General features: G+C 47.8%; 2 protein-coding genes across 6 annotated transcripts in view; one reads left to right on the forward strand and one right to left on the reverse strand.

The window, feature by feature from the left end:
• The window catches only part of PICK1 (protein interacting with PRKCA 1), a 34,105-nt gene extending 21,358 nt beyond the window's left edge, over nt 1-12,747 (forward strand). The window contains exons 2-13 of one of the 4 annotated variants that reach the window (XM_026862239.1): nt 623-714; nt 1,484-1,595; nt 2,084-2,212; nt 2,335-2,401; nt 3,702-3,791; nt 4,233-4,286; nt 4,384-4,455; nt 4,775-4,908; nt 5,678-5,770; nt 6,755-6,805; nt 8,212-8,356; nt 8,624-12,747. In XM_026862239.1, coding sequence (XP_026718040.1) covers nt 623-714; nt 1,484-1,595; nt 2,084-2,212; nt 2,335-2,401; nt 3,702-3,791; nt 4,233-4,286; nt 4,384-4,455; nt 4,775-4,908; nt 5,678-5,770; nt 6,755-6,805; nt 8,212-8,356; nt 8,624-8,868 — 1,284 coding nt within the window. In that variant the 3' untranslated portion in view covers nt 8,869-12,747. Of the gene's footprint in view, nt 1-542; nt 715-1,483; nt 1,596-2,083; nt 2,213-2,334; nt 2,402-3,701; nt 3,792-4,232; nt 4,287-4,383; nt 4,456-4,774; nt 4,909-5,677; nt 5,771-6,754; nt 6,806-8,211; nt 8,357-8,623 lie in introns of those variants that run through there. The other 3 variants (XM_026862222.1, XM_026862230.1, XM_026862247.1) reach the window with 3 other exon arrangements.
• Nucleotides 12,748-12,944: 197 nt separating this feature from the next.
• SLC16A8 (solute carrier family 16 member 8) lies at nt 12,945-22,765 on the reverse strand. Of its 2 annotated transcripts, none has more exons than XM_026862191.1 (5): nt 22,298-22,765; nt 17,990-18,226; nt 17,351-17,494; nt 15,931-16,794; nt 12,945-13,587 (listed from the first exon to the last, which is right to left on the reverse strand). In XM_026862191.1, the coding sequence occupies exons 2-5, from the start codon at nt 18,216-18,218 to the stop codon at nt 13,193-13,195; spliced, it is 1,632 nt and encodes a 543-aa protein (XP_026717992.1). In that variant the 5' UTR covers nt 18,219-18,226; nt 22,298-22,765; the 3' UTR covers nt 12,945-13,192. The 2 variants fall into 2 exon arrangements, with proteins under 2 accessions (XP_026717992.1, XP_026718001.1); XM_026862200.1 differs by having other exon boundaries at nt 17,990-18,296.
• Between the last annotated feature and the right edge of the window lie 1,026 nt (nt 22,766-23,791).

A 23,791-nucleotide genomic window follows, 5' to 3' on the forward strand; every position in this document is an offset into this window, starting at 1 on the left:
GCCGTCGCCCATTGGCGGCTGGCGGAGTTGGATATGGCGGTAACCGCCTCGGCAGGATGCAGCCGCGCTATGGCGCTGCCGAAGGACGCGCGAAACCAAAACGAATTACTGTTCGAAGTTAAAATAGAAGATGAGATAAGGGCTTGTGCATGGCGAAATAATGAGGCTTTTTGTGAAAACGAGTTGAAGAATCTTTGCATAGCCTCCCGAGATAGATGAGCGTCAAAAAGTGACATAACTTTTTACTAAGTCAAGAGCAAAATGGAGTTCTAACGGATGTAGAGGGTAGAACTATAAATACCTTTAGCAGCCTTGGTGCAGGTAGAGCGTGTGAAGAGGCAGCTTCCATAAAGGACCACGTTTTGTTCTGTGCTTTGTAAATACTGCACGTTCAGGATTTGAAACATGCAGCATTTAAACTAGAGGACTTTCTCGTCTCATTCACAACAGAGAATCAGAGACCTTTGGCATTGTTTTTCATCTTTGATATAAAACCAGACAATGATGTGACATTAAAAAAAAAAAAAAAAAAAAAGAATCAAAAAAGGTGCCAGATTGATTCTCTTAAGGTTTCTATTGAGATCATTGGTTTATGGGGGTTTATTATGTTCTTTCTTCCCAGGGAGTTTGGAATAAGCAGTTGCAGACTAAGAGGCTCCACTTAGCTAAAGCAATGTTTGCAGATTTGGACTATGATATTGAGGAAGATAAACTGTGAGTATTTCACTTGCCTTTTCCTGGGTTTAGCTAACAATAGAAATAGTCTTTGCAGCCAAAACTTAATGGGAGTGGATAAATTTACCTGCTCCTGTGTGTTGGAGACTCAGACTTGCTGTTCAGTCCTGATTTCTTGCTCTCTCTGGGGACTGGGGATGAGGCATTGTTGTGTTGGTGATCAAAGGAGAACATTTTCTGTTGCTCTGCAATAACTACCCTGCATCTGATTGCAAAGCAGTGCTGACAGATCTTCTGTAAATTAGTAACCTTAGCCAGAGAAAAAAAATATTTATAATGGAGGAAAGAGAATTAAGAGACGAGAAGAAGTGGGGAGAAACTCAAGATTAGTTAGGTTTGTAAGGAGGGTAATACTGGCATTTCCTGCACAAGTAAAACGTTTGATGAGATTAGCAATTTATTTAACGTGGAGCACTTGTCTTGCATCTTGTGTATGCTGTGCAAGTTTTCCTCTCATTCCAGTGATAAGAGCAGGTGAAACACTCTCTAAAACATTATAGCCTTTCCTCAGCACCTAGCAATGCAGGAGGGTGTCTCTCCCACGTTGCATGCAGTCTCAAAAAAGGTAGCCCAGAAGATCTTTCTTCTGGCCTGTGCTGGTAGACTCTATGGCAGAGATGATGTTATGAGTTCAGATGTGCAGTACCCATTATGTTTTCGATTTGTATTGACTCAGATACCAGAATTGTTTCATACACATGCAACTCTGCTGACCATGTTCAGTTATTCATTCCCTGTCTCATTCTAGGGGGATCCCCACTGTACCTGGGACAGTGACCCTGAAGAAGGACTCTCAGAATCTGATTGGGATCAGCATTGGGGGAGGAGCACAGTACTGCCCCTGTCTCTACATTGTCCAGGTGGGCACTCAGGGAAGAAGAATAAACCATCTTTGTAACATAGTGTTGGCCTGAGAGATGGAAAGCATGGAGTGTCCTATGCTATTCATTTTTCTCAAAGTGGGAGGCATCATCTTACTTTCCAGTGAATAAGATTTCCTTACCCTAGTACCTAATAGGTGTGGAAGAATTAAATTAAAACTTCTGACATTACCGTTCTCCTTGGAGAGCATGTTAGAATTTACAGGGGAATGGTTGTGACATTCTCAACATCAAGAAATCCTGCGTTTGAGGAAGTGTGTCCTGGAGGCAAGAACTTCCTGAGAGAACAAGATGATCATCCCACCTCTTAGTTAGGAAAGAGGAAAAACTGCAGCTTCACTGTGAACAAAATACAACTGAGTTAAATAGGAGGACTAAAATTGTCCCTTTTTTGTTCTTTAGCTCTGTATTCACCTTTCTCTTCCTCTTGATTCCAGACTACCTGTGCTCTTTCTCCTCTCTGCTAGGTATTTGATAACACTCCAGCAGCCTTAGATGGCACTGTAGCAGCTGGTGATGAAATCACAGGAGTGAATGGGAAGTCTGTCAAAGGAAAGACCAAAGTGGAGGTGGCCAAGATGATACAGATGGTAAAGGTGAGAGGTAGGAGGGGCCACTGGAGCTTCTGGGTCATAGCTGACAGTTTATTGTCCATTGGTAAAGGAAGCCACTGCTACTTGCTTCCAGCACAGCAGTTTTGGATTTGCTCTTTCTACAGGGAGAAGTGACGATACACTACAACAAGCTTCAAGCTGACCCAAAGCAGGGCAAGTCTTTGGATATTGGTAAGATTGGTTTCTTTTTTTCCCAGAGTGTTAAAATGACACAGAGAGTTGAAAGAGTGGTCCCAACTAAAACCAAAGTAAAATTCTGGTTCCATTCTTCCTCTTAACTCAGTCACTGTCAAACAGATCCTGTCAAAGAGTATTACAGGTTTCAAAAAAATCTTTCCCTGACTTCTTGAAATAGTCCTGAAAGTTAAATTGACCGTTGTTGCAGGAGGCTTGTTTTTCTGTGCTGTGTTTAGCATGGATGAAACTCAATGAGATAATAATTTAATTTATTTTTAATACATGTAAATTATGCTGACCTATTGAGATTTTCAGCTGTATGCAGAAATGTGTCTACTGAAAAACACTAGTTGCTGTTTCTCAGCTTGGAGAACAGTGATGAAATGCTTATTTACACTGAGTTTTTTACAACTGTAAATTTTACAGGAGAGAGGAGAGGCTTTATTTCTAAGACAAAGGGTGTGTTTTGAACTAAGCCTCACAGCTATTTACTTTATATGGTCTACCTTTCTCACTTTCCTAAAAAATTCTGTCTATTCATTGTGCTTTCATTTCATTTCATGGTGATTAAGGTGATAATGAATTGACAGGGGTTCAGTAAAATTGTGAGGAGTGAGATTGATTTCTGGGGAAACAGAAGTGTGGTGAGAATATGATATTTTCCAGAGATGCTGAACACTGTGGCTCCAGCTGAGTTCTTGGGAGCTGCAGGCACTTGGCATCCCAGCAAGTTTGCCTCTGAATAAACATAGCTGAGTCATGTGATTCCAAAGAGGGCATAACTGTCTCTAGTAACTTGCAGTGTATGACCACCAAAGACAGAAATTCCATCAAGGTCTGACAAAAGCATTTAACTAAGATCCAAAGGATAAAAGTAAGCAAAGGGATAACTTTGAGCATGAAATCCTATTTGTCTTGCTTTCAGCCTGGTGTCCTAACTTCAGTTCAAGTAATACAGCAAGTAGCATAAGCAAAGTTTAGTTCCAAATACCATGATAGGTAGCTTATAGCAAAGTGATTGGAATGGTCTTCCAGAATAAGTACTAGAGCGCTATTGATTGAAGTATGTAAGATGTGAGAGCAGAATAGTCAAGATAGAAGATGTGCTATATATAGCTGGACTGAACAACTAAGTTCTATGGTATTCTTTTTATGATCACTACCTCAGTGGTGAGTTAAGTTCAGACTGGCCAGCTTATTCAATGCCTGAGAAAGCGGTAAAGTATGCTAGTGTGCTTTTCATGCCCACAGAAATGTCTCTGATCCTGGTTTGCAACTCTCTTTTGGCCTTTAGTATTGAAGAAGGTAAAGCATCGACTGGTAGAGAACATGAGCTCAGGGACGGCAGATGCCCTGGGGTTAAGCCGAGCCATACTTTGCAATGGTAAGTATTGTCCAGGAGGACATTTTCTTAAGGGAACACTTATCCTTTTGTGCTTACCTACTTTTTATTGTTCCTTGCATGTTCCACATAATTCCTTCATAATCCTTTCCTTCCACTATGCCTCACTGCTGTGATTGCCTCTGCCCTTCCTGAGTGATATATCCTGTTATTGGGGCCATTTAAATGCTAGCTAAGGTCAAGTTAATAGATCAAATTAAGTGGAGACCAACTCAGTGAATGCCAGTAGGTGACCCCACACTGTAAAATAAGTTTGCAATTATTTTAAAAGCTTCCCATGTTGGACCAGGGGACAGGCATTAAGAGATGAGGAAAATTTGAACCAAAATTATGAAACTGGTGTTTTTTCCAGTTGATCAGGTCTTAACCATGTCCTGGATTTGACTGTTGTAGTTCTGTATTCTGATTCTTGTTTCCATGTAGATGGACTGGTGAAGAGATTGGAGGAGCTAGAGAGGACTGCAGAGTTATACAAAGGTAAACTGTCTTGCATCAGACACTAGATGGGAGGGAAGGATGCTTCTGTTGTGTTTCGGTGAAATAACTTAAATGCTTTTTCTGGCTTCCATCACAGGCTTGACAGAGCACACCAAGAGTCTTCTCAGAGCTTTCTTTGAGCTATCCCAGACACACAGAGGTAAAGAGTGAGAGTGAAGGGAGCAGCTTTCTCTGACCTCTAGTTTCAGTTTTCGTCATTACTTAGACGTGTGGTTCCCTTACCCAAAGAAAACTAAGTGTTGCAGAACTGATCTGGGAAGGGCTGCCCTGGTGTTAGTGGTGACAGTGCTAACACAGGCCTTGCCTTTCACATGAGACACTGAAGAAATGCCCTGCCAGCTTCTGGTCTTCAGGGAATATGTAACATTGTTCCCCAGCCGAGTGCAAGGTTATGGGAAGGAGTTGTAACACTGGAGGGAAGATTCTTCTCCGGGGCCAACTTCTTTCATGTTTTGTATTTATTCCAGCATTTGGAGATGTTTTCTCTGTCATTGGTGTACGGGAGCCTCAACCAGCTGCCAGTGAAGCCTTTGTGAAATTTGCTGATGCCCATCGCAACATTGAGAAGTTTGGGATTCACCTTCTGAAAACAATTAAGCCGGTAAAGAATTTAACTGTAGGAGTAAAGGGTCTGGAGATGAGGGGCATCTAGAAGGACAGAAGCCTGTCTTTAAAGGTGTGGTCTTAAAGGTCATCTATTGTGGGAAGAACTGTCTTTGCTTTCCTTCAGGGAAATCTCTTCATAAAGAACCTAAGGGGTAATGTAGTGAATATATCAATCTTGTCCCTTTGACTTCTGCACATGAGTATATTTCTGTCCTTTTGGGGATGAGGGAGTAGTTTGATCAGGATAGTCCCTAGAGCCCTTTCCCTGATATTGGTACCCATAATTGAAAGATATCACTAAATTTAAAAGAGTTTAGATAAGCAGTCCAGGAGCAATTTAAGGATTTCAATCAATATATTTGAGTGAGAGTCTCCAGGGGACCTGTCCAATCAGTTTAGCAAAGAGAGATTAGGTGTTGATTTGGGTGCCACTTTCAGTGCCGTGTTGGATGGACAGTGTTGGGTAGTGGGCCTTTTGAACCAGACCAATTGACAGTGAAAAAAGTGAGTTGAAAAAAGATTAATTCGGACTAGAAGTGAGGCATGCATTTCTAACACTCGAACCACTTGCCAGTGACAGTAATGGATCCTCTATCCCTGGCAATTGTGAGTCAAGATCCAACGTTTTCTTTCAAATATGCTCTAGCTCAAAAAAGTTAACTCAAGGTCAGTCTCATGACCTGTGCTGGTTAGAAGGTTGCAGCTGATGAATTGTAGTCATGCTTTTTGGTCTTATATTCAGCAACAGGATGCTTGCCTTGCAGATGCTTACTGACTTGAATACATATTTGAATAAAGCCATTCCTGACACAAGGCTGACTATCAAAAAGTACCTGGATGTCAAGTTTGAATATTTGGTGAGCCACTTTTTTTTTTTTTTTAAGTACTGGTTGAAATTAAGTTTTGTAGAATCATAGCCTGAAAGTCACATATATGATGTGATGTCACATATATGATCACACATCTATCCTTCCACAATCCATGTGAGAATGCTTTTTTTTTTTTTTCTTCTAATCCTTTGTCTATTGCCAGATTACTCAGATTCAGATACCTGCTTTTAACCTAATAGTTCTCACAGGTAAGAAAGGTCTCCCAGAATCCAGATGACTTATTTTGTACATGACTGAATTAATTTCCTCATTTATTTGTAGAGTTCCTATGCAACTTATGTTCTTGAACTCCACTGAATAGCTCTTCAGTCCATATTTTTCAGGTAGTTTGGGATAGTCTTTCTTTAGCCAAATTAAACAACTGTCAAATCATACTTGCTTTCATTTAGACCGTGCCTCTTTTAAACTCCTCCATTCCGCTCAGCCCTTGTTTTCTACACCCAAAAACGGTAGGATTGTTAAGTGCATCTGTTTTCTAACTGTAGGAATCTATTTCCTTTTACTAGTTGAGAGAAGTATTTGGAACTCAGCCCTAAGGCAAGTGAATATGGCAGCATCTCTTCCCACATGTCCTTCACCCAGTTCATCTTTTTTTTCCCCCCTCTTATTTATTGCTTCCTCATAATTTTCTGGTACTGTGTTTTCCCAAACAGTAGATGAACACAGGACTTTTCTCCTACTTAGGTTATACTTATCCAAAGTATTTGCTCCTGTAATATATATAATGAGTGCCTTTTCTCTCCCCATCTTTAAACAGATTTTCTTTCCACCTGGAATGTTTAATATACTCTTATCCCACTGTGCTTTCCCCAGTGTCCCTAGCTGCAGCATTGAAGGAAGGCTTGAAATGGTACAACCCTATGGCTATGGGTGATGATGAAATTGATTCTAATTCTTAGTATTTCCTTCTTTTTTTTTCTTTTTTAAAAATTTGTTTTAAATTCTGCGAAGTCTTACTGCCTGAAAGTCAAAGAGATGGATGATGAAGAGTACAGCTGCATTGTGAGTACCAGTACTGTGGCAATGACAACTGCATACTCTCCTTTCTGCAGCTTCCCTGTGCACACTGCCTTATTAATGTGAAAGCACTCCTGTGCTTGTGTGCACCCGAACTAGTGAATACATCCCAAGAATTATATACATTTGTTCTTAACATATTAGAAACTGGAGATCCTTAAATGCTACCTAGGAAACCCTGCCAATAGCTGTCATGAATTACTGATGCTGTGGAGTATTAGAGGGACCAGAAATCTCTGCAGCTTGTTTGCTCGGTGATCGCCTGTCTCAGTGTTTAAGTAATACTAGCTTGTGTAAAACGGATTAAGGTGTTAATCTTCACAGATTCTATTTGTGTGTAGTGTACAGCTTATCATTAATTCTGGAGTGTTTCTGAGAAATGGACATTTCACTTCTCTAGCAAAATGTGTACGAAAATTGCATTTGTAGTTGAGAAAAATTTATTAACAATAGGGTTTTTCCTAAAAACGGGTAATTTAAAATCAGAACTTAAAAAAAAACCCCATTCTTCAGTAACAGTTTGCTGTCTGGTATAGAGTTTTGCAGTTAATCCTTAACAGCTCTAAGATAGCTAAAAATGTCCCCTCCAGTTTCCCTGCATAAAAGTAAAATCTTGTTTTATCCTAGGTATTAATCCCAGAACAGGGGCTTGAGTTTTTGGAATACCGAATTCCCAGTGCCAGGAAGGAATAAAACTTCCCTAACACAACATTTAATTATATCTTTCCTGCTAAATGAAAAGGAAAGAATCCCAGTCTTGCCCAGCAGAGCAACATCTTTGGGCTTGGCAGATGCAGTGTGCATTACCAAGCCAGAGTCAGTAACAGATTTTTACATATGTTATCTCTACAGGTGCAAGAGAAGAATGCTGTTCTCCTGACAGACCTAAACCCTTTCTCTCAAAATATTGTGTGGAACAATATATAGTTCCCTCCCTGCTGGTTTCCAGCGTTGTGTCTAGATATCACAGGGTTCGTTAAGTGTATATGTCATGCAATCCATATAGGGTGAAGCTTGCAGAGGAGGGCAGAACTTTTTGTGTGATGATCTAAATTAATATATCCTTCATATGCTAGACTTGTTTCTTCATAGTGCCTGTCTTAATAGTTCAGATAAGAAGTCATGCCTGTTCTCCGTGCTGGGTTGGAAGGTGCCTGTCCTTTTGTCCTTGCTTACGGTGGTTGGCATGTATTTGGCCTTCAAAACAGCCCCATTGACTACCAGTTGTTGACGTGGCTCAGCATTCCTCATGTTTTGTGCTTCCTGACTGCAGTTCCAGTGAGCCTGAGAGGGCTGTAATAACCCAAGGTCATTGTGAGTCCACTTCAGTAGGCAAGCTCTCTGTACAAGCACGGTTGTGGGAGTCTAAAATGTGGCCGTGTCTTTGGCAGGCTCTGGGGGAACCCCTCTACCGGGTCAGCACTGGGAACTATGAATACCGCCTTATCCTGCGTTGCCGGCAGGAGGCTCGCACACGCTTTGCCAAGATGAGAAAGGACGTGCTAGAGAAAATAGAGCTCCTGGACCAGAAACACGGTGAGTACTACTGGTGTGGCCAGAACTTCAAGGGGTCAGACAGACATGGCATTGGCCTTCATGGTCCTCCTTTGTCTCAGCTCAGAAATCTTTGCTGAAGAACCCTTCTGTGGCTGTGCCCGGGACAACTGCCCTCAGAGGCCAAAAGGGATGAATGTGTAGCAGACTGTAACTAATGCTGGCGAGGGAGACTCAAATCACAGTCTTCATCCTCTGCTTGTGAAGGGGGTTTTTGCCTGATTTGTTCCCAACTTGTCTCCACTACAGTGCAAGACATCGTGTTCCAGCTCCAGCGTTTTGTCTCCACAATGTCTAAGTACTACGACGACTGCTATGCCGTGCTTCGAGATGCGGATGTCTTTCCCATTGAGGTGGACCTTGCCCGCACTACTCTTAACTATGGGCAGAAGGACATGTACACGGATGGGGCAGAAGAAGAAGGAGGAAGCGAGAAGAGAGAGGGTAGTGGGAAGGAAGACGTGAATGGTGAAAAGCTCATCGATGATGCCTGAGTGCGCCAGCGTGGCCAGAGGAAAGACTTTACAGACTATTATAAAAACATGTATTTTACATGGCAATTCATCCTCTGTGACTTTCTGTGTATGTCCAGCCTGGGACTCCTGCTCTGCTTTGGGTGGGGGTGGCTGATTGGATTGGGACTAACCTCTGCTTTTCTCTCTTTTCCCTTGCTTGTTTGCCTGGATATTTCTTTCCACCCCCCACCCCTGAGACTTCTTCCTGCCCAGCTCAGGTACTGAGGTGTGGGGAGGAAGATCCCCTAGCACACCACCATGCGACTCTGTGTGCAGACAGGACACTGCTGAGCGTGCCAGCCACACCACTCCCCTCTGGCACATGAAAGCCAGTTACACATCTGGAGATAATTGCAAATGGCGAGGACAGCCCCCTCTGTCCTCCCCTGGCATTATGGGAAGGTGTTAGCACCAGCATTGTTTACTTCACCCCACTGCTTGCTGTCTTCAAGCTTCCCATTCTCTGGCCTGTTGTAAACTTCCTCTCTCTTTCATCTGTCCTCATGGACTGCGTGACTGATTTTGTAGGATGATCACTGCCGCCACTCCCAGCTCTCTGCCCCACTGTTTTTAAGAAATAGGAGCAAGTCCAAATGGATACCTAGAACCAGTGGTGGTACATCTCATCGGATCACTCCCCGCCAAGGGGCTGGGGGAAGCTCTCATACGCTGCGCTGCTGCAACCCTGCTGCAAAGACGTAGAAGTCTCTTCCCCTAGCTACCATGCCTCTCATCATCCCTGAGCTCCTGTGCAGCTGGTGCCATGTGCATGCCCCATAGCTACACACCAGGGCTAGAATCCTGCAGGATGTGGCTCTGCCCTTCCCTGTGGGAAGGAGGGACCTAGTTCAGGAAGGAGCCCCCCCCTACTCGGCTGACATGCTGAGGGGTGAGCATGCTTGTCTGAGGCAGGTGGGTTCCTGGGAGTAACAGCAAAGTTGCACACATCCCCTTTCCATCGTTCTCTGTTACAGCTCTTTGCAATGGACAATAACCAAACATGCTTCTAGAGGATGTGCAGCTAGTCCTGCACATGCTTTCATTGTGCAGCTGCCAGGAGGAGCCACCTTAGAACTGCAAAGGAGACATCCCATCCTTATACTAAAGACGAGAGACAGGAAGCCTTATGGAGAGAACAAGACATGGCCTGTAGGCAGAGGCTTTGAGATTTTTTTAGTGCAGAGTGTGACTAGCATACCATCTCCTGCTCTCCTCTCTGCACGGCCATTTCATGCTGCCTCAGCCAGTCAGAAGCAGTACCTAATGTCCTGTTACCCAGCACAAGGGAAGGGGGGAAAGAAAAACCAAGGTAAGTGAGGCTGTTTCTTTCCTCCTTCCTTTTCTCCTCCCTCGATCCCTGTGGGCTGATCCCAGCTGCAGATGGCACTTTCTATTTTAGCAGGCACCACAACTGCTAGGAGTGGTGTGCTGCTTGGAGGCAAGGGTTTTGACTTCTCTGTCATTACATTCTAGTGGTAGTGAGAGAGGTTATTTAAGGGCATTAATTTATGATTAAGATATTTGTTTTTTCTCTTTGATTTGGTTTTGGAGCTTTGTCATCTCTGTGGGTGCCTGGAAGCAAGCCATCCATGGTCAAGCTGCTCTCAAAGATTTAAATGGACTTTGATGTACTGACTGTTGTCTCTAATAAAGAAAAATGTGACATTCTGCTTCCTGTCCTTCATGGTTTTCTTTAGTAAGATTTTTGCTCATCCTTCTTTGGTTTTAATCTTAAAATACAATGATGGGAATGAGGAGTGTCATGTTCTGGCCATTATTTTCTTGTTCATGCTGGTGGATAAGCTCTATGCCAAGAGGCAGTGGTTACTGGACCACAGGTTTCCAGAGAGGCTTATAAATGCTGTAGCAAGGCTCGTCTTCCATGTAGTACCAGCTTCTCTGCATCTTGGCTTCCCAGAGGAATGCCAGCCTTGCAAAGCCACCTGTTGCCTTAGTCCTGCCTGGTGCTATCCTTGCACCCCTCCAGGACCAGCTTCTCCACACAGCTCAGCTGTTGTATCACAAACTTGAGCTGATGCTTAAGTCCCTGATCTGCTTTCAGAGCTGTTTGTTGCTAAAATATGAAGTGGTTAAGAGGAACAGAGAAAATGCTTCAGTGGAGCCTGCCTGAAAGCAATGCCAAGTGGAAAGCAGTGTAGCCAGGTTTTTTGCAGCCTGACTGCTGGAGGGGAGGGAAGAGATCTGTAGCAAGAGATTGTCCCTTAAGGGCAATTGCCTTTTGTGAAAAGATTTAAGAGCAGGAATCTTAGTGGGAAATGTTGACTGGTAACAAGAAAACAGAGGGGACCTTGTTCCAGTGACCTGCCTGGTGCTGAGAGGGGCAGTTGTTTTCAGGCTGTGGACCTCGGACCTCTGGGAAGTTGTGAGCTGCTTCTTGGAGGGGCCATTGGTGAACAAGGAAGACCCGGCCTGGGTGACAGGGGTGGCTGGGGAAAGAGCTGTAGAGCAACTTGGTGGAATAGAGCAGAAACAGTGATCTTACCTTCTGGGGAGGGGAGAACAAGCTTGCAGAGCAGTGAATGAATGCTTACAGGGCTCCGTCACCCTTGCTGCTGCTCAGTCTCATTCTTGCTCATTCTCCCAGAGCTTTGCAGCTGTGGGGTTGTCGTGGTGCTTAGTCAGATTTGGGATGTTTCTAAGGGGGTTTGAATAGGAAAAAGTCCAAAGTCACTGCTGTGACTGACACAATCAGAGCTAACACTGGTGGGGGTGGTAGCCATGGTGGGACAGGGCACAGCCCCATGGTGATTATCTTCACTTTCCAATTCTTATGTCTCTTCTTAAACTGACATTCTTCAGTAGCTTTATTTTGCTTGTCATTTACTGCTCTTTGCTTGGGAGTATCTAGAATGAAACCCTTTCCTTCATGTCCCCACTTCCCCTCTGGGTTTCAATGGCTTTATGGGTCCTGCAGGCTTTGCCCATTACCCATTTATTTGTAGTCAGTCTGGTCTGGAATGAAACACCCATCTTGATGGTCCCATGAGCTGTTTCCCTGTAGCCCTCTGCTTAGTTTTTGATCCCTCTCTATAGTCACAGGTTCCCCCAGGGCCTCTGAGGTGAAGCAGTTCAGGAAACCGGAAGAAAGGGCTTTGGCCAGGGATGTTTATAAAAGATCCAGTCCTAAAGCAGATTAGGAGTGGTTTAAACATGCCAGGGAAGGTTGTCCTCTCTGAATCTAGAAATCCACCACTGCAAGCAGGGGTGAGGGGGTCATGCCTGCCTTACCACGTGCTCCAACACCCTCGTTATCCTTAGTGGCACACAGGCTTGTCCTTTCTGCCTTACCTTTGATTCCTTTATGTAAGGGGGTGTTCTCTATTTAAAAGAAAAACACACGCGCATCTGGTGCCATTCCTGCTGAGTGGGTAATCGCTTTGGACACTGTGCCATTATTTACCTGCCCTGAAACCTCCACCCTCACAGGGACCAAGTTGTTCCCTTCACATGTCAACAGGACTCACTTCAGCCCAGATAAAGCCGGCTCGCTTCTATTCCTGTCAGTGAGGCTCTGTCTCATGGCTGCTCACCCAATGGCATTAGTCTTTCAACTCAGCACTTACCTACTTGGAAAAGCAGCATCATGTGTCACTGCTGCAGCTTTACCACCTGCAAAAGATGCTCCAGAGGTGGTTGGAGCCAGTGTCCCACCAGTCTGGCAGTGCCCAAGGAAGGTATTGCAGGAAACGTGGTGTCTACCCCCATGCTGGCTGCAGCTGGAGGTGGCCCAGATGACAGCTATGAATTACACCACCTCCTAAACCTACCGCCAGCTTGGCTGGTGCTATCCTGACCGTGGAAGTGGGGCGGAAGAAACACTGACATCATACCAAAGCATCAGATCTGATTACAAAGAGTCTCTAATTGTTTGTGTTCTGTATTGTGACAATGCAGACGGAAAAGGAGAGTCCTCGGCAGTCTCTTAAAAGACTTTCTCCAGGGCTGATTTGGAAGTGAGGAAAGAAGATTATTTTTTTTTTCTTTTTTCTTTTTTTTTTTTTTTTTTTTTTTTTTTTTTTTTTTTTTTTTTTTTCTTCTTTTTGGTGTTTGGGCTGCTCTGAGCCTGTGTTGTATCAACATGGGTGCAGGATGCAAGCAGATGTATCACCAGGTGGGTATGTGGACATATGTACATAAGGACCAGCTATTCTTATACCTCTTTCTTTTACTTCTTACATCTGCTTTTGTCTGAACTTTCTCCACCCTGTATTCCAGTTACCCTCCGACACTGAGGTGCATGCAAACAAGGCCAGTTTTATACCTCCATTTTCCTCTGCCCTGGCTAAAACCTGTCCCTCTCCACCATCTGGTCAGCATTGCAGCCGTCTCGTGCCAACACCTCCCCGTCCCCCTTGGGACACCCACCTCCCTCCCCGCTCTGCTCCTCTGCCACATGATTGGCCTCCTCACTGGCTGCTACTGTGGTGGTGTCAGTGTTGTGGGCCAGCTGATGGTTGTCGCTGCTGTGCTCCTCGGCTTCCTGCACGTCAGACTCTGCTTCCTCAGTGTCACTCCCACCGCCTGCAGAGGGGTTCTTCTCCAGGGGAGGCTCCTTCTTCTCCCCTCGGTTCAGGCAGCAGTAGGTTGCTGTAGCCAGGAAGATAGCAGACAGCACCACCTCTGAGCCTGCCAGGTAGAAGATCACCTCATAGTTCTTGAGAGCGTCAACCAAGCGGCCTGATGGAGAAGCGAGACAGTTACCCTCAGCCTACAAACTCCTGCATGGACAGTCCAGCACAGGGGGGCAGCACCTGCATTTGGCTGACAATCCATTTCTCAAGGGAAGTGCAAAAAGCCTGAATATCTAAAAATCACCATGGGTGAGCCACACTGTACCACCAGTGAAAGTACTGTAAGAGTGCATGGTTGGTGTTTTCCCTAATTTGGACAAAATTAAATAATTGTGAAACACTGATGTTATAGTCTCACGTCATGGTGGGCCATCTTGTTGCCAAGGTGAGATGAGCCTCTGCAGACTTGTTCACTCTCAGAAAAGAAACAAAATTTGAGAGGCTTTCTTAAGCTACCATGTCGGGAAAACATTTAGAGGGGGAGAAGAAACATCTCTTTGGCAGAGAAATTGCTTTGGTTGGCCCACACCTGATGATTTCTCTGCCAAAGAGATGTTCTCAATGTATCTTCCGAATGCACTGGAGCTGGCAATGGAGGGAGGATTCCCAGTCCTCAATGCTGGGGAGCTTGAGCAGCTGCCCCATTACGGTCAGGATGTCACCCACTGAGCTAGGGTGGGGTCATGATGGCCAGAGGCTTCATCCCAGTCCCTCGTGCTCCTGACTGCACGTGACCCCCCAGTCCCTGAAACCAGCCCCAGGGCACACGGAGGTGCCTCCCAGAGCAGTCATGAGAGGCATGTGGCGAATTCCTCAGGGGGTGAATGTGCCCCTATTCACCCAAGCTGGATGGCAAACAAGGAGCCTGCATGCATGCACGCACGCACACACGTGTGTGTGCGGGTGGGTGTGTGTGCGCGCACGCAGCTTATCCTGTGCCAAACCCCCTCAGCCCCACAGAGCGGGAAGCAGCTCAGGCGGATTAACACCAAACAAAGCCACTTTGTTCAGCCCCCTTCTTCCAGCTGAGCCTGCTCCCCCAACTTGGAGCTGTAGGGTTTGACAGCACACTCAGGTTTCCCGTACCACGGGGGTCCTGCAGCAGCAGGTCCTCCTGGGGGGAAGGTGGGAACCATAACTTAGGTCCCCTCAAAACCATTCTTCAGTGACCCTGCACTGTCTGCGTCCCATTGTGTACATGCACAAGTGTATTGTGTACAGTACCAAGGCAGCGCTGAACTGAGGCAGGAGGGCTAAGGGATGTCACCTACCACCACCCACTGGTGTGCCTTCTCCTTGGAGCAAGGTGGTGTTAAATCCCCTTCTCTCCCCATGATTTCTCTGCAGCTGCCTCCAAGACACATATTTCTTGACCCTCCGTGGCCTGAGACTGCTGACTGCCCCACTGGGGGAGCTGGGATGTGAAGAGGGTCTTCTCTTGGACACCAATTTTTACCTGAGAGTTGAGTGGAGTTGCTGAGGGCAGATTTTGCTCATAACTCAGTCTGTACTGGGGAAAAGATCATTCACACGGAGATCTTTAGTGATGGGCTTTAGCCCACATGTTGCAGGTGAAGGAAAGGAGAGCATGAAGCAGTGGAGTGGTCCCTGCCCAAGTGTTTGCCCATGGTCTGTCCCTGACCCTTCCTCACAAAAGACACGTGCAGGAAACTATGCTTCATGCTAAAGGATCATTTCCAGATGATTTGGCTTTCTCAGACCTGAGCAAACACTTAAGAGGAACCTACACCAGCCTCTTGGGTGAAGGGTATCTCTCCCCATTCAACAGCCTACTTATGGGCTGTTTTTGGGGCATGGACCTTATCAGGGACTGTGGCCTAGACTAGACTGGTTGAGAAGCTGTGGGTGTCTTAATCCTCTTAAGAAAAAGTAACAGCAGATGCCTCAGGTGGATCTACACACTGTTTTAAATTGATTGCACCAAAATGCCTGTGCCTTGGGGTTGGGACCAACACAAACTGAGATCATTATTCACAGCAGCAAACAAAAGACCATGGACACAAATGAGAATTTGAAAGATCCTTGCCTTGTCCTACTTAAGACCCTCAAAGGTTTGCCTGCAGGATGTGCCTGACCCTACTGATAACATTTTATGCAACATTTGCAGTGAAGGCGGAGACAGGGGGAAGTGCCACGATTGAGGGACACTGGAATTGTGCCACTCTGGATAGCTCTATATGCCTGCTATCACTCAGGTCTCTGAGCAAAGCAGAGAGAGAAATATCACTTGCTGTCTTCTGCCCCTGCTCAGATTCGGTGTGGTGCATGGAGTGAGACTGGGAGCTCTCACTTCAGATCTCCGCTTCCAGAGGAATTTTGAAATTGATAAATAGGGTGTTTCTTCAAGTACAGTGCCCATGCCCAATACCTGCAATACTGTGGAATGGCAGCCAAACTAATCACCTGTGTTTTGCAGCAGGAAACCTACCTGCAGAGGGCGGACCGATGAGCACAGCAAAAGCCTCGATAAGTAGGACCAGCCCGATGGCGCTGGAGAACTTCTGGGATCCAACAATGGCCATCAGCACCTCAAACTGCAGTGCCCCCACCATGCCATAAGAGATGCCAAAAAAGACACAGAAGATGACCAGCCCTGTGTAATTGCTAGCTCTGGCGCTGCAGATGTCTGTCAAGCCATTGAAGAGCATAGCAAAGCTGAACAGGTATGCCACATGAGGACGGACCCACTTCAACCCTGCCACCATGCCACAGGCTGGGCGGGCAAAGATGTCTATGAAACCAATGATGGAGAGCAGGAAGGCAGCCTCTGTGTCTGGTACACCAGTGTCCTTGGCGTAGTTGACCAGCAATATGGGGGGCACGAAGAGACCTAGAACCAGGATGAACTTTGAAATAGTGTAAATGATAAACCCTCGGTTGGAAAAGATACTAAAATCCAGAAGCTTCTTTCCTTTCTTGGGCTTCTTCTTGGTTTTCTTGGCTTTCTTGGTTCCATCAGTGGTGCTGATTCCCTCCTCTGATTTCCCTCCTACAGGCAGCATCTCCTTGGCTTCATATTTGTCCTGAGCTTTCTCCATCTTCCGTTTCATGCCCATATCCAGTGGTCTCATGACTGCCCCACAAGTGCAGCAGTTAAGCAGAAGACCCCCCATGATAAGGAACCCTCCTCGCCAACCAAACTTCTCCAGAAGCACTTGCCCCAGTGGAGAAAGGGAGGAAAGGAAGACAGGGCTCCCAGCAGCAGCCAGTCCATTGGCAAGAGGCCGACGCTTGTCAAAGTAGGTGCCCAGCATGATCAGTGAGGGCTGGAAGTTCAATGCCATACCCAGACCTACATGAGGATGAGAGCCAGGAGGGAGACAGGAGGGGAAAGAACATGAGACATGCTTTGCAACAAGTTGAAAACTCCCCTCAGTCTATCCTAGTCCTGAAGTCCCATGATGGGATTCAGGTGTTTCTTACAAGTCTCTGCTCCTTCGTGTTGGTGGGTTACCCCGGGAGAAGATGGGCTAAAACAGCCTGACTACCTGAAGTGTATTTGAATCAGGTAACTGTGGCCATGTTTAGACAAGACATCTGCCTTAAGCAGGAACTTTGCCTCTCTCCCCTACCACTATATACTGATGCCACCCCAGCTGCCATGATCACTGAGCATCACTTATGTTTCTTCTGTTCCTCTCACCTCAACAACAGGCCCTGCCTGTTTAGATCCAGCCAGTGCTTCTCCCACAGGTGCAACATTCAGGACTAGATGCCTCCTGTGATCAGGTGTGAATAGGGGAGGGGAGACCTGATGCTAAACATGCCAATGCCAAAGGGAGATACAATGTGGTCTTGGCTCTTCCCCAGGTAAGTCTGTGCCTCCCTCCAACTCCTGGGGCTCTCACCCGTCAACACACCAGCTGTCAGATAAAGCTCAATGATATTGGTGGTAAAAGATGCCAGGATCATCCCAGAAGAAGCTAGCAGTCCACCGATGAGCATCACAGGCCGGCAGCCAAACTGGTTCACCATGATGCTGCATACTGGTCCTGGGAGAAAGCAGAGGAGACAGAGTAGGAGATCAAGAGACAGGACATCTGGGAAGGGGCAGCCAACACCATCTTGGGGAAGCTGAAACACCGATGATGGAATTCACTATTTGGCTGCTTAGACACACATCTGTTGGGCCCAGCCACGGGAGACAGATTGCAGTGTGGAGACCTCTGCTTTGCCCTGCTTTCAGCCCCCTGTTCCCTGTAAACGAGAGGGGCTTGGTGTAGTAGGGGCAGCTCTTCAGCAATAGGAGCAAACCCCTTCTCAACTGTGTGAGAGGCAGATGACCTATAAGATCTCCTGGGGCAGAGGAAACAGGGACATGAAATGCAGCACACTTCTAGAAGAGAAGTGGTGGGATAATTGTATTCTGCAGGGTGGTTCATGACTGTGCCAGTAAGCATGAGGAGAGCCCATGGGGACATGTTCTGGGCCTGTAGCAGGGTGGGGAGCGCACAAGTTGGGGAGAGGTAAGTGTGTCCAAGCCTCACCTGTCCCATAGAGCATGGCCAGCATGATGGAGGAGATCCAGGCTGTGTCACTATAGCCGACATGGAAATCTTTCATGAGCTCCTTGAAGTAGACACTGACGGCTTTTGGGAAGGCATAGGAAAAGCCAGTGATCACAAAGCAGCCGAGGAGCACGATCCAGCCCCAGCCACCATCTGGGGGCTTCACAGGAGCTGGGAGCTGGCCTTCCTCTGGGTCAGGTCTCCCCATTGTCTAGCCTGGGAGGGGAAAGGCAGGCCAGGAGGAGGTAAGGCAACAAAGAGAGAAAGAGAGAGAAATCTCCAGGCACCATAAGAAGAACAGAACAGGCAAACATTTACTACAAGGTTTCTCTCCATGTCCACTATCTCCAAGCTCCATGAACCTCACTGGGACACCACATCATCTCTCTGCACCTTCACCCCACAAGATAAGGCAGGACTGCTTCAGGGTGCAAGGTCAAGCCACAGCTGGGCAGAGGTGGGAAGCTCTCCCTGAGCCTGGGGCAGCCCACAGCTCCATAACTCCAGGTCAGACGCAGTCAAGCAGGGTCACAGCTTCCAGCTGAGACTGGAGAGCTTCATCTGATGTGGTGGGGCATCAGGATCTGCAGCACCCCACTTGCTCCATATCCAGCCTTGCCTGCAGGCTGGTGCAAGGTGAAAGCCAGCAATGTGACCCCTCTGGGCTCTCAAGATTTTCCTTTGAGCCTCTCCTGTCCCAGTCTGCTCTAGCTGGGAGCCCTGCAGGACCTTCCTTGCTACAGAAGCCCCCAGCAGTGAGGCATATGAGATCCATTAAGCCCACTGTGCTTTCCTCTGGGAGGCCCCAGTGCACAGCCCTCTCCCTTGCCCTCCCTCCCCTGCCACGAGGGGCCAGATTTGGGAAATGGGTGAAGGGGGAGAGCATGGCAAACCAGTGGTTATTTGCATACCAGAGAGATTAGGGCTCTGTATCTACACAGAGGGGCCGGAACAAAGCCTAAGGGGGGAGAAGGGGGGAATTAGAAGGGATGTCCCGTGAGTTGCTCTTGGGGCCCTTAAGCTGCCCAGGAATTTTGCTCCAGTTGGCTGCTTTGGGTATGTTTTTCTCATTTCTCCCCCAGGCACCAGGTCTCTGCCATACCCCTTCCCAACACCACTGGCCTCAGTTTCTTGGTCAGCCAGACGTATTTTCACACCTGTATGCAAAACCATCCCTGGGCTTTGATTACAGATGCTCCTAAAGTAGCATCAAACAGCAGGGAGCTTTCTCCATACCTGATTTGTGCTTTGTTGGGTCTGGTTTGCTCTACCACCATCCTGCTGGCAGTACACTCCCAATGTGGGTCCTCTGTCCTACCCAGCTCCCTTGGCTGAAGGACTATGAGATGGCATCAGTGTCCGCCAACATCCCTTGGCACCAGTAGTTGTGGGAAATGCCAGCAGTCACATCCTGACTGGAGACTGCCAAGGGGACAAGGACACTCCTATGGATGGGACACACAGGGCTAGCACCTGGCAGTTTTGGATCTGGGTGCATTTTCAAGGAAGTCCCTCTTCTTTGTGTCCTCCAAGCAATGGGGATGACTTGACCTGTTTCCCATAGCTGCTGTTCCTCTGCATGTTAAACAAGTACAAATCCTTTAGACAAAAGCATGGATGACATAAGTTGGGGGAGAGCCCAGGTAAAGGGCCCTTGCTTGGCAAGAGGTTGTCCTACCCCATGACGCCCCTGAATCTTGCAGAAAAGGAGAGTGATTGGCCTTTCTCAGGCTGCAGGAGGTTCAGCATGCAGAGCCAAGGCTAAAAACGAGGCTGGGAATTGCTCTGAGAGGGGTCTGAAACTGTAGTTTATGGTATGCTGGAGAAGAGACTTGCAAGACAGGACAACTAGGTCAGTTCTGGACCCCTCAGCAAGGGACATGGCACCTGCACTCACAATGCATCAACATACAGAAGAACAAAATGGTCTTGGCCAGTTGGTTTTAGTAAGGTGCTCAAACCAAGGCTGACCTTCAGAAGGAAGGGTGGGTTAAGAGTCATCAGCCACGCTCAGCAGTATCCCCTCCTTTCAGAACCCTTGCTACTGAAAACACAGGGGGTGTTGTTCAATGCAGTACCCAGGCATCTGCAACCACCATGGGTTCCTGCAGCTGAGCTCCCCAAACCTTCAGGACCCCATCAGCCATTAAAAAAGGGAGCAGTATCTGGCTCTGAGGCATGGATTGAGGCAGCCTTTCTGGATAGTCATTCCCTAACAGCTCTTGGGCTGAACCACAAGGGCTGGTGCAGGCTACTTCAGTCTCTCCCCACCATCCCAGGTCTCAGGTACTGCGGCAAGGGGCAGAGGCATGAACTGAGTACAGGGTGCTATAAAGACATTTTCAAGGCAAAGAATCATTGCAAGGAAGAAAAGATCACTTATACACTCTCGAGGCACCCATACCTCTCCATTCACACCCTTCCTACTGTTATCTGAATCACTAGCACCCAGACAGCCAAACCAAACAGTCCTGCTCAGCTTCTGCCATTACCTGCCGGCTGCTCCGCTCCTAGCTCCACCTGACTGACAAGCTAAGCACAGCTGCACTAAAGGTGACCTGCTGCAAAAGCACGATTTCTTGATCAGTACTGGTGCTCTACCACTGCACCACCTGCTGCACATAGCTACGTCAAATAAGAGTGACTGCCACCAAACACAAGTTTGAGCCTTTTTATCCAAGCCCCTCTCCCCGCCTCGCTCTTCTCAATCTCATCCTGCACCACAGAGGAATCAGTCAAATCACTGCAATTCATCTTTTTTTCTCCCCCAGATTCCTAGCAAGAAAATATTTATCTATCTGTGGTATGATCATCAGAGATTTCTGTAGCATCACCTGTCAATAATGAGTCAACAGTGTCTGATTTTGAAGAGCACATTAGACAAATATCCATCAGTACTGTTTGAGTTTGGTGCTACGTGGGTACCTGCTGGAGAACGGCTTGCAGAGAGCAAGGCCATAGCTCCCTGCAGGAGCTGGTCGGCCATAGCTCCCTGCAGAAGTCGGTCACAGCCACCTGAGGTAAACAGAGGAAAAAACCCAGGGTGCAGTTATACTAATAAGGAAGGAGATTCAAGGCTCAGTGATGCTAACAGGGACTGTTGTGAGAACAAAGAGATAAGTTGGGGCGCATTATGACCTTGGGGGAGAGACAAAAACAGCCCTGGGAGGGAAACAGGTTCAAAGAAAAATGTTTATACATACCAGAAATGCCACAAGGGGCTGGGATATTATAATGTGATCTTTTAGATGTACCCAATGGCTGAGATATTATAATGTAGCTTTTTCAATGTATCCAATAGAGTTGCAAGTAGTGTATTGTAGAGCGCTTATATAAGGCGTGATTTCTTTCAATAAAGTTGAAGCTTGCTCTATCATTCACATTGACTCGGCTGCTTGCTTCCTCCGCCCACCGCAGGTACCTCTACAAAAGCCACTCACTTGGTACTACAGAACTGTACAGCAAGGCATGAAAAGGACTTTTACCTGCCTACAGCTAGATGTTGGCTGAAAAAGATGAGGTCTACCAAAGGAGCTCACCTGTGGAGATGCATCCAAGGCCAGTGTGCTATAGCACAGCTCTGCTGGAGATTTATCCTGGCTCTGAGCCGGGCAGTTCAGAGCTGCCTTGATCGTAACAGCACAGCACATATGCTAGCTCTTCTGCTCACAGCTGCACACAGTGGTCACACCGTGTACTCTGCACCTGCTTTTGCACACTGTACAGCTTGCTATTATTCCATCCTCAGTGAAGGAGCTTTAATCACAGGTAAAAATACCATGTGTAAGTTCATATGCACCTAAAAGCTCATCAGCACAGGCACCTGCCCTTCCCTGTGCACCAGAGGCGGGTGGGCCAGAGCAGGCACTGCCGCAGAGCTAGTTGCAGGTGGGTGCCAGGAGAAGGCTTGTGCCAACACCAGAAGTCACAAGTCCAGACTGGGAAGGTGAAGGCCACAGCAGGTTCAGCCATGGTTGCTAGTCCCTGGACACACACAGAGCAGCCAGTGCTGGATGATGCCCAGCAAAGCCCCACTGTGCCAGGCAAGCTGCATCCAGGAGGGTCCACATAAATACTTAGGTGGCTCCTAGTGCTTCCACACAGTGCAGACTGTGTGGGGGTCTGTTTATTAAATGCAAGGGTCACGATTCATGCCACCAGCTTCCCCAGCCCACAGGTGACACCCTGGGAAATTATTTGTTAGAGAACTAAACAAGTGCAGGCCTGGGACAAGCTGTGCCCTTGGCAGCCAGTATCAAGATGCAAGCATCCCTCTGTGCCACTGACCTGTGCAACGAAGCGATGACCTCCCAAGCACAAGCTGAGCCTCCAAGGGCCAAGCGGACCTGTCAGCAGCACTCCCTTCTCCCTCTGGCTGGCACTTCCTGGTTCTGGATGAGGGTACTCGGTTAGATGGTCCTGCTGGCTCTTTGTTCCATGGTGGGCATGCTGTCAGCCAGGCACAGGGTGATGCCTGCAGGAACCCAGCACCCGTTGAGCAGTCTCTTGTGCCCCACTCCTTCCTTTGGGGTAACTATGTCCTCACTAGAGAGCTAATCGCCCTCTCAGCCTGCTTTCCTCCAGCTCCAATGCTGCCCAGCAAAGTCACCTGTGGCCAGTCTGGGGGGATGCCCCACACAGGGGACCCCCTTACCTCCTGCAGGTGCAAGTAGTGCCCCACGGTGCTCCCAGAGTGGATGTGGGTCAGCAGCTGCTTATGGTTTCAGGTCGGCAGAGACCAGCAGGTGCTGAGCGGGCAGAAAGCACTTCTCAAATTTTAAGAGGCTTTTCCAGCCAATGGGGAGGAGGTGGCTGCCTGCCGCGGCCCGAATCCCCTTATAATCCCACTGCCCAGGGGCTCCTCGCCTTTCCCTGAGCAGAGCAGGGCAGGCTGGCAGGGCAGATTTAGAGGGACCAAGACCGAAGCGGAGTGAGGGTAAGGTATGCTGGTTATGGACCCAGTCAGAAGGGAGGGTGCAGTGGAGGATGAGGGCACAGGCCCATACTTCAGTAAAGAGCAAAATGAGGGAAGTGACTGCTTTCAAAGCCCCCCCCTCCCCACTTCCTCAGCCACCGTCCAGAAGAATGGAGAAGCACTGGTGTGATTTTGCAGGGCATGTGCCCTGCAGAGAAGGAAAATAAAGTGGACCAGTTGAGGAACTGCCACCATCCATGGCTCAAAGTTCCGGATCCAGCCCACCCCTGGCAGCTCACCCACAGCCCTTGCCCCAGAACAAACTCCCTCAGTGGCTGACACCCATAAGGGAGGCTGGTAGGTATGGCGGATGAGCCAGTCTCTAGCCACCAGTGGGGGAACCCATTTTACTTCCAGGGAGGGCCCAGGGCTCACCCCAGGTGGGGTTTTGGGGAGGGAAAGGCCTGGACTGTAAAACCCCCAGAGCCCCTCAGCCTCTTGGTGGGGGGGCCTCCGGGGGCTTGCAGCTCTCAGACAGGGTTTAATTTCTAATAAGGTTAATCAGCTAAAGCCCTGGCCATTGCTCACGCTCCCTCCCTCACCCACAGTGCCTCTCCTGTGAGGGCTCCCCGAGCACATGCAGCTGTGTGGCCAAGCTGGTGGGGCCGCCACAGGTCCCAGGGGAGCGTTTCCCACACACACCGAGCAGTCACGGGGTGCCCCTGAGGCGCCCAGCCCAGCCCAGCAGCAGGCGAGAAGATGGCTGCCAAGCCTTGTCCTCCCGGGCCAGGCCTGCCCCTGCGTGGCACCTGAAGTGGGGACTTGCTGCCCTCCAGCGGCAGAACAGCCGGGGTGGGCGCGGCAGA

Source organism: Athene cunicularia (genome assembly GCF_003259725.1).
Source record: "Athene cunicularia isolate RWA chromosome 1 unlocalized genomic scaffold, athCun1 chr1_part2, whole genome shotgun sequence".
In the NCBI taxonomy this organism is placed as follows: domain Eukaryota; kingdom Metazoa; phylum Chordata; class Aves; order Strigiformes; family Strigidae; genus Athene; species Athene cunicularia.

Coding starts and splice junctions, on each gene's coding strand:
- SLC16A8 (XM_026862191.1), bottom strand. CDS start 18,218: ATGGGGAGACCTGACCCAGAGGAAGGCCAGCTCCCAGCTCCTGTGAAG. Junction 17,495..17,989: donor GGCCATGCTCTATGGGACAG/GTGAGGCTTGGA, acceptor GCTTTCTCCCAG/GACCAGTATGCAGCATCATG. Junction 13,588..15,930: donor CATCGGTCCGCCCTCTGCAG/GTAGGTTTCCTG, acceptor CTTCTCCATCAG/GCCGCTTGGTTGACGCTCTC.